Source organism: Trichomycterus rosablanca, chromosome 1 (genome assembly GCF_030014385.1).
Source record: "Trichomycterus rosablanca isolate fTriRos1 chromosome 1, fTriRos1.hap1, whole genome shotgun sequence".
Taxonomy (NCBI): domain Eukaryota; kingdom Metazoa; phylum Chordata; class Actinopteri; order Siluriformes; family Trichomycteridae; genus Trichomycterus; species Trichomycterus rosablanca.
The window spans coordinates 51,594,714-51,605,409 of NC_085988.1; the positions used below are offsets into that span (position 1 = coordinate 51,594,714).

The window sequence follows — 10,696 nt, forward strand, 5'->3', positions numbered from 1 at the left end:
GGTTAGACGTGGTGTGTGCATCTCTATTTACCGTCCGCTCTTCTAAACATCTAAGGAATTCCCACAAGAACAACAAAAGCGAAATAATGAAAATAATTAACACAAAATGGACAAAACATTGTTTATTAGGGACGGAACATTTGATACCGAGGCTTTAAAGCTTGTTTCACTTTTGTAACACTGGACTCAGTGTATCGGAGCTTATATTAAAGCAGCAGAATGTGCGGGACTGATGAAGCTTTGGCGCTGTGTTTTATCTCACTCACTATATAAGGGGGGGGGGGGGGGGGGGGGCACCTTACACAGTCATGAGAACAAAGGTTTTATTTATGGTGTTTAACATTTATTATTTTTATTCTTTATAATAATAAGTCAGAACCATATTTTAGGCAAAACAACGCACTCTGCCCACTGCGCTACTCATACAGCGGTGTATTAAACAGGTTATGCTGCTATAACCAGCGCACACACACCGTTACTAAGAATAAAAGTGAATACTACTTAATATAATTCCCACAGTCTCCCATTGATAAAAATACGGAACAAAGCGTCCTGTATCAGTTCAATACTGAACGCGGCGTTTAGTCTCCAAATAAAGAAGGATTCTGTATGTTACAGGACGGTATATATATTTTTATATATATTTAAAAAATGCATCTGTTAATGTCATCTAACTTTAACATACACTTAATTATCTGCTTTCTCATACACATTATACTTGGGGGGAAAAAATAAAAGTGTAGCCATAACAATAAATACATTTATACTTAGTGGAAAAGGTAGTAAAATGTAAAGTATTTTTTACAGGCTAAGAAAACACTGCACTTGTTTTTGATCTTCATCAACTGATTTCAGCCTGTTATTGGACTGTTGCATTTTATAATTCTAAATTTTTCATACACTGTCATTAATAATAATAATTATTATTATTAGTGGTAGTAGTATTATATATGACGGTATGACAGTATATATATTTATTTATTACAGTATATGTATTTATTGTAACAGTATACAATTACAATAAATACATTAAGCATTTAAAAACATGTTGCATACTTAGTCATTTATTGATATTAATGTACTTTAAATATTAAAAAAACTAAATAACAGAATTAAAAAAAATATATAAACAGTTATACATCCCGTAGAGACATCCTATAGCTAAAAGCATAAATAAAATAGCTAAAATATGCATTTATGTTTTTAGTTATAAATGTACATACATGAAGTATACATGAAGGCCATCTGAATTACTTTTTAGAGTGTACTATTACATTGTTTACTTAATCCTTAGGCTTTAATCAAACTAAACACATTTTAATGAGCCATAAGCTGATAACTATGTTTGTTAAACATGTCTGCTTTTAGTCCTAACATATTTGACACAGTGTCACATGCACATGGGAGTGTCATTATAACTGTCTTTACCTGTTTCCTATTTGGCTCTGATTGGCTGGAGACATTCTAAAGCATTGTTATGCACAAGCACATATAAACAGTTTCTGAAATGTGTGTCTGCAGTTTGCAAAGAACTTAGTTACCCTTCAGGGAAAACTAATAAGTGAAGTGTTTAGACTCAAATCTAACAGCATGTATTTAGTGCTGAGTGTAATTTTGCCAGTTCTCTTTGCTGGGAAATGTTCAAGCCATGACAAACAAGATCATCTCTCTGACCTTATAATCTCTGTAGATAATGGACAGAAATGGGGCTTATGGGGACCACCAGAGATGTGTCCTCAGGGAACCTATGCTACAGGCTTTCAACTCAAGGTACGTACATCTCACAAATAGCAGTTAGCAAAAAAAAAAATTGTAATTATTTGATATTCCAAGTACAAACAAGTAATAATGCTTAATTATGCATAGTAAGAAATAAATAAGACAAAAGGTAATATAAGTTAAAAAAAAAAAAGTATTTATAAGGTAGTTTCTTAAAAATTCTAAATAATAAAATTATACATTTTTAAGAAAATATCTTAGCAATCATTTATTCATATATTTATTTATATAAATGCTCATTTAGCATTTATTATAGTTTAGACATGGCACAGCAGGCAGACTGGGTGTTGCTTTGCACCAGGTACTGGTGGACCAGGGTTTAACTCTTACTTACAGTCACTGTTAGAAAGAGGTTTATTAATGAGGTGTGAGAAAATGTTAGAAAGTGTCCAATGTGATTGTGCTTTTTTTGGAAGAGGTCTGGAATCCTCCAAAAATCAGGAATTAGAAAAACACCCTAAACACAAAAGCCAATCATCTTACTCACTCACACCTTGGGACAGTTTAGAACTACTTTTTTGCTGGAAGGAAAGTAGAACATACTTAACTCAGAGACATTGTGAAAGCATGACCAACTACCAACAACATGATTGTAGATAGTAGAGTGCTTATATAGATCATTGAATTATTTCTACACCAACACTTAATTATACCAGTCAGTTCATGTACAGGTCCTTCTCAAAAAATTAGCATATTGTGATAAAGTTCATTATTTTCCATAATGTAATGATAAAAATTAAACTTTCATATATTTTAGATTCATTGCACACCAACTGAAATATTTCAGGTCTTTTATTGTTTTAATACTGATGATTTTGGCATACAGCTCATGAAAACCCAAAATTCCTATCTCAAAAAATTTGCATATCATGAAAAGGTTCTCTAAAGGAGCTATTAACCTAATCATCTGAATCAATGAATTAACTCTAAACACCTGCAAAAGATTCCTGAGGCTTTTAAAAACTCCCAGCCTGGTTCATTACTCAAAACTGCAATCATGGGTAAGACTGCCGACCTGACTGCTGTCCAGAAGGCCATCATTGACACCCTCAAGCAAGAGGGTAAGACACAGAAAGAAATTTCTGAACGAATAGGCTGTTCCCAGAGTGCTGTATCAAGGCACCTCAGTGGGAAGTCTGTGGGAAGGAAAAAGTGTGGCAGAAAACGCTGCACAACGAGAAGAGGTGACCGGACCCTGAGGAAGATTGTGGAGAAGGGCCGATTCCAGACCTTGGGGGACCTGCGGAAGCAGTGGACTGAGTCTGGAGTAGAAACATCCAGAGCCACTGTGCACAGGCGTGTGCAGGAAATGGACTACAGGTGCCGCATTCCCCAGGTCAAGCCACTTTTGAACCAGAAACAGCGGCAGAAGCGCCTGACCTGGGCTACAGAGAAGCAGCACTGGACTGTTGCTCAGTGGTCCAAAGTACTGTTTTCGGATGAAAGCAAATTTTGCATGTCATTCGGAAATCAAGGTGCCAGAGTCTGGAGGAAGACTGGGGAGAAGGAAATGCCAAAATGCCTGAAGTCCAGTGTCAAGTACCCACAGTCAGTGATGGTCTGGGGTGCCATGTCAGCTGCTGGTGTTGGTCCACTGTGTTTTATCAAGGGCAGGGTCAATGCAGCTAGCTATCAGGAGATTTTGGAGCACTTCATGCTTCCATCTGCTGAAAAGCTTTATGGAGATGAAGATTTCATTTTTCAGCACGACCTGGCACCTGCTCACAGTGCCAAAACCACTGGTGAATGGTTTACTGACCATGGTATTACTGTGCTCAATTGGCCTGCCAACTGTCCTGACCTGAACCCCATAGAGAATCTGTGGGATATTGTGAAGAGAAAGTTGAGAGACACAAGACCCAACACTCTGGATGAGCTTAAGGCCGCTATCGAAGCATCCTGGGCCTCCATAACACCTCAGCAGTGCCACAGGCTGATTGCCTCCATGCCACGCCGCATTGAAGCAGTCATTTCTGCAAAAGGATTCCCGACCAAGTATTGAGTGCATAACTGAACATAATTATTTGAAGGTTGACTTTTTTTGTATTAAAAACACTTTTCTTTTATTGGTCGGATGAAATATGCTAATTTTTTGAGATAGGAATTTTGGGTTTTCATGAGCTGTATGCCAAAATCATCAGTATTAAAACAATAAAAGACCTGAAATATTTCAGTTGGTGTGCAATGAATCTAAAATATATGAAAGTTTAATTTTTATCATTACATTATGGAAAATAATGAACTTTATCACAATATGCTAATTTTTTGAGAAGGACCTGTATATCAAGAAACAGTCCCAACATTTAAGTATAGTGTGTTGCCAGTAGTATTTTAAAGCTGGCACACCACACAAAAGATCTAGTAGAAAATATTGGATAACTAATTTTACTTTAGTTATATAATCAGCAGTATGTATCTATACATCCATTTCAATTTAATTCCCATTATAAATGCTGATGTTATGGGTTATTGGAGGTATTTAGTATGTACTGTTATGCAATGTATAATGTAAATTATTTATAATATTTACAAATTTTAGTTTTAACACAAATAACCTATATACCATAATACTTTTTACATGCGTAGGAAAGTTTGTTGGTAATCTGGGGAAAAAGCAATTCACATGAGCATGCTAATGAAACATTATAAAGTTAAAATTATTATTTATTATTATTAAATCATTGTTTTCTCAGGTTGAAGCTGCACTTGGAAAAGGTGATGACACAGCTCTAAATGGTATTGCTCTTCAATGCACTAACTCCTCAAAACCAAAACCGGTTATGATCAGTTCTACTGCAGGAAGGTAAGATTCACATTTTATACACTGTGTTTTAATTAACATGGTGAGCAAGTAAATGTTTATGCTTTATTGCAATTTTATTAGAACATCTGTACAGTTCATTATTCATGTGTTTAGCAATGCTTCGATTAATTAATAAGCTACATTATCTTATAATTATGTAAAATAACTATTACCATTTACAGTTACATTTATGTTTAATCCCTAAATTAAAAGAGTACTGTTCTCATTTTTTGTATTTTTTATTTTTATTTGTTAGTTGGGGATATTGGGGAAAGAAATTTTCGTGCCCAGATGGAGTATTAAAAGCTTTTAGTCTGCGAGTTGAGGCTGATCAAGTACTAGGAGATAATACAGCTGTAAACAACATAAGGTAATCAATATCTTACATAATCCACAAACTTGTAATCATAAATTAAGATATAGTTTGTTTTGAGCAGCTTTAATAGATGGTTATATATATGATATTAGATACATTCTGTATGTTCAGAAGAGTTTTTAGAATGGTTTTCAATAAATAGAAATATTTTTTAAATAATGCAAAACTGGCATCTATGAAAGAACAGTAAAATAAAAGTGTAGCCATAACAATAAATACGTTTATACTTAGTGGAAAAGCTAGTAAAATGTAAAGATTTTTTACAGGCTGAGAAAACACTGCACTTGATTTTGATCTTCATCAACTGACTTCAGTCTGTTATTGGACTGTTCTAAATTTTTCATACTGTCATTAATAATAATAATAATAATTACTATTATTATTATTAGTATTGTTATATATTACGGTATGACATATATTTATTTATTACAGTATATGTATTTATTGTAACAGTATACAATTACAATAAATAAATTAAGCATTTGTAAACATGTTGCATATTTAGTCATTTATTGATATTAATGTAATTTAAATATAAAAAAAACCCAGAAATAACCGAAAAAATTATCAAATATTCCCAGGTTTTTGTGCACTGGAAACCAGGAGTTGGTAGGCAATGGTAGGTCTTGGGGGACCTGGGGTTCATGGAGCAAAGCTTGTCCAGGAAAAGGGATTTGTGGAATTCAGACCAAAGTGCAAGAATATCAGGGTTCACATGATGACACTGCTCTTAATGATGTCCACTTCTACTGCTGCAAATAAGGTACCACGACTTGTGTTTGAAATACACATTAAACACATTTAATATTGTTTAGCAGACATTTTAAATGCTTAAAAACGTATTTTATATGTATGTATGCATGTATGTATGTGGGCCAGAAGGGGTAACAAAGTATAAAGAGCAACAGATGAGCTACAGACAGCAACTGTACACTCACACATTTCATCTGTAAATGTAGCTTATACAATAATATACTGACCACATCTGCACACTTGCTTATTCAAGTAATTATCTTTAAGATATAAATGGTAAAAATGTGTGATTTTGATCTTGGCATTTGGTGCATTATTCATTGTTGGCAGACATGCTGGTGTGAGCAGCAGTTTTGTGTGTAGAAACGCCACCTTGTGTAAAAGGTCAGAAAAGAACAGGCCAGATTGGTTGATTTGACATGAAGGCTATGGTAACTTAAATATCCACATATCCAAAATGTGTTAAAATGAAAGATTTACGGCATGAAATTGCAACTGCCAAATCTGCAGCAATTATGTGATCATGTTAACCTAAAAAAACACCTTATATAATCCATACCACATGTAATTAAGGCTGTTCTGAAAGCAAACATACCTAATATTAGTATGGTGTTTCTAATAATGATGTCTTATATTCTACTTTGATATTTGTAGGACCTTTGTAGTATGTCTTACCTTTCCAGAATTTGTTCATTTCTGCTTTACTTGTGCAACTGTAAAATGGTACAGTGATGTGCTGAAAACTGTGACATTGTAGTAACTGTGGAAAACTGTGTATTTATATTAATGTTTTCTGTGTTTTAGGATAAACTGGTGATATGGAAACAACCACAGATATGATTATTCTTTATGATTTAATGTGATTAATTTATTCTCAACAGAAGTCTACCTATAACACAACTTTATTATTTGAAATTAAATTTTGCTAGTGTGACACAATTTAATTATTACTTTCTGCTATGTAATTAAATCTAACATGATATTATAATAAAAACCCAACATCTTCCAAAGCTAAACAATATCCAAAATTTGGACAGAGGCTAGCTTTGGTTTTGGTTTGTCGGTCTTGAATTCTGTAATGATGCTTTGATGTCTATGTTAAAATGGCTATACAAATAAATTTGACTTGACTTGACATATTCTAATTTTAAAGATAATTTAAAACATATATTTTATGTTTGTTTATGTATATATGTATTTATTTGATAGGTTTTAATTTGTAATATGCATTAAAAACATTGTTTGTTTTTTAATTGTTTAATGCAATAAGGACAATTATTAAATATTAAACAATTATTAAATTAAATAATTAATTATCAACTGTAATCATTAACTACAAAACTGAAAACTGAACTCTTTCTTATTCACAATCTTTGCCTTGTTCATGGTGCTCAACAAACTTTAAATGAAGAATGTCTTCTTCACTGCCATATTATATTTTGCCTCATATTGCTTTGTCATTGTACTACTTTATTTTGTGGTTTTAAAATAGACCATAAACGTATTACGTTTTGCTGGCTAAGGTTAATACACATTAAGATACAGGTGATTAGGTGCCTCACCTCACCTGTTGTCACACTTTACCAATAGCCACCCTATTGTTGTTGTTTTTTTGGAAAAACTACAACAAATCTTGCATTATTAACCTCTGTTATAAGTGTATTATATTCTACAGTCATCTTATCTTTTTCATAAATTACAAAGAAAATCACTTGTTCAATAAGCAGTACAGCGGTTCCTTGAAACTCGACGTCAATTGGTGATTGGCACTGGCGTTGAGTTTAAAAGGCGTTGAGTTTCAAGGTATCTTTTCCCATAAGTATATATGGGAAACATGTTAATGCGTTCCATGGTCCCGTGGACTTGCAAATATTTTAGCCTTGTGTCAAATAATTGGGTTGTTTTTGACACTTATACACTGAAAATAACACATATATAATATAAAAACACTGAAATAAAAAGCTGATTCTTACATTTTCTCAGAACCCCGAGCTGTAGCACAAGTTTAAAAGTGAAACAGTGAGGAAAATTCAGCCAAACACAGATATACGTGGACACTTTCAGAGTGGATTTGACTGTTTTTCCACACAAATGCAGTTTCGTCTCATATGCACACTTTGAAGACGTATTACCACACCGGTCAAGCCGAGCGCTAAACAAAGCGACTGTTCATTGTTAATTTAAAATTAAATAAATAAATTTAAAAAAAACAAACTGAACATGTTGAGTTTAAGGGAAACGTTGAGTTTAAGTTCAAATTTCTCGACGAAGGGCATTGAGTTTCAAAGATTTTGAGCTTAGGGGACATTGAGTTACAAGGTACTACAGTATTTTAACAAACCTGTGGTCAGTGAAGGTCAGTAACGCGTTACTTAGTATCTGACCGCATTTTTCAGTAACGAGAAATCTAACGCGTTACTATTTCCAATCCAGTAATCAGATTAAAGTTACTTATCCAAGTTATTGTGCGTTACTATTTTTGTCATTTTCCTTAGTAAAAATATATATATTTGCTTTCTTCTTGCGTCTCTGGGAGTGACGTCTGGCCTATGCGACAGTTAAGTCACGGGCTGCGTCCGGAATCGGTTACTTACAGAGTGTGCACTAGATTGGAGGAAGTGTGCACTACTCGGCCAACGCCGAGTGATGACGTGGTACGTGATGACGTAATATAACCATGGTTACAGACTCATTACAAATCCCACTCGCCAAAATGTAGGATATTTATCGTCTTTTTGTTATTTATTTGTCTTTAAAAATGTTATTTTATTTATCTTACTTACACTTGTGAACAGAGGACTCCGTTTTCCGCGTCTTTCTTATTTCTTATTCCGCTTCAATCGCAGCTCCAGTTGCATTATGGGATACATTAGCGGACCGCATTATATAACTAATAAAGTAACTTGTAATCTAACTTAGTTACTTTTAAAATCAAGTAATCCATAAAGTAACTAAGTTACTTTTTAAAGGAGTAATCAGTAATCAGATTACTTTTTCAAGGTAACTATGCCATCACTGCCTGTGGTATACTTCTTTTTTACATATGTACATAATTTTCTGTGATTTAACTAAAAATTTAAATATTGTTCATAGATAGAAAGATGGCAGGACACCAAAACTGAATAGAAAATTAAAGTAACAAAGCATTCATATAAAACAATGTATAACAAATGTTATCTTTATAAGTGCTTTCAACAATAATAATAATATAACAAAAGTTATATTACCAAAGAGGTGGTTAAAGGAGCAGTGTTTTGACTTAAGTGAAATTATTGTCAATTTAAGTTCTAATCTAAACAACAGCCTAAGTAAAATTAAGAAACTACTAAGAGAAGTATGTAGACAATCCTCCTAATCGTTGAATTGAGATGTTGAATTGAGATGTTGAATTGAGATCCTTTGCTAACAGTTTAATTAAAATTATACAACTTAATTGATGACATTGTAGCAACAGTTTGTCCCATTTCATGATTTGACTAGTTGTGTGCAAAGGAGCTCCACTTGCCTACACAGAGCCCTGGTCAGTTGTCCCAATACTTTTGTCCATATAATGTATGTTAATACTTATCATTGGCTAAAATGTTTACATTTTCAGTAATGTTAAAGAAGGTTTTCTATTTAATTTAATATCAACATATCAATAATTTTAAATAAGCTTAAAACAACATGAATTAACTATTTTGCAACACTATGGGCATCATATTAAGCAAAAAGGGTGGGTATAATTTATTTATTAGGACTTTAATGCCATGTTTTACACACTTTGGTAACATTAATGAGAGGTCAGGTTACACAAGATTCATCAGTTCAAGTCTTTAATGTCAAACACAGTCATGGACAATTTTGTATCTACAATTTTTGTATCTTCACTTCAGAATCAGAATCTTTATTCCTTGTACCAGGTGTACAAGGAATTTTTTTGGTGCTGGTGTCAACATATAAACATCTAATGAAATAATAGAAAGTTGTACTATATATAAATATAGAATAAAAAAAATAAAAAAAATATATAACAGCAACAACAACAGTATAGCATCCGATGAGGTGTGCAATACAGATGTATAGTACAGTACACTGCCAGACTTCAAGTATAAAAAAAATGGTGCAATAGATATTTTAAGTAAAAAGGTGCAAATGTGCGTACGAAAGAATGTGGAAGGCACATGGTTGGCACACTCTCGGTCTCCGCTGGGATGTAAACCACTGGAAAAATGAGTGACCGGGGTGTGAAGAGTCTGCCATGATCTTCCCTGCCCTCTTTCTCATCCTAGACGAGTACAGATCTTCCAGAGTGGAAAGATGGCAGCCGATGATTTTCTCTGCACATCGCACTGTATGCTGTAGCTTACGTTTGGTGTGCAGAGATGCCGAGCCGAACCAGACGGTGATAGAAGATGTGATGACGGACTCGATTATCGCAGTGTAGAATTGAACCAGCAGAGCTTGAGGCAGTCGAAATTTCTTGAGCTGTCTCAGGAAATACAAGCACTGCTGGTCCTTCTTCATAACTGCTGTGCCATGCCTGTCCCATTTAAGATCCTGTTGGATGGTCGTGCCCAGGAATTTACATTCAACAGGCAAACTCCACACAGTAAGGACCCAGACCACTCCACCTGTGGATCGAACTCAGGACCTTCTTGCTGTGAGGCAACAGTGCTACCCACTGAGCCACCGTACTGTCCAGGTGGGGAGAAAGACACAGCTCTCCATCACTGAAGCAGCTTGTCAACTTTGCACCATGTACAGCTTTTTGTTAATCTTTTACCCAAATTGTTAAGTTAAACTATATTGCAGGAATACTTATATATATATATACAAAGTTTATTGTGTTGTTACAATATAGGCTTGGTTAATTTGTTTACTACAGAGCCAGAGAACATTTCCAAAGAACATTTTTCATCCATTTTTGCATTAATTATTATTATTATTATTATTATTATATATTTTAGGAAACTAGACTAGTCAGTTAAAGATATCTTTCTAAA

At 33.9% G+C, this 10,696-nt stretch overlaps 1 protein-coding gene across 1 annotated transcript; it reads left to right on the plus strand.

The window, feature by feature from the left end:
* The first annotated feature begins 1,590 nt into the window (after positions 1-1,590).
* On the plus strand, positions 1,591-6,567 carry LOC134323479 (vitelline membrane outer layer protein 1 homolog). The gene is made up of 5 exons (XM_063005040.1): positions 1,591-1,770; positions 4,473-4,582; positions 4,839-4,952; positions 5,540-5,721; positions 6,516-6,567. The coding sequence occupies exons 1-4, from the start codon at positions 1,591-1,593 to the stop codon at positions 5,718-5,720; spliced, it is 585 nt and encodes a 194-aa protein (XP_062861110.1). The 3' UTR covers position 5,721; positions 6,516-6,567.
* The last annotated feature ends 4,129 nt before the right edge of the window (positions 6,568-10,696 follow it).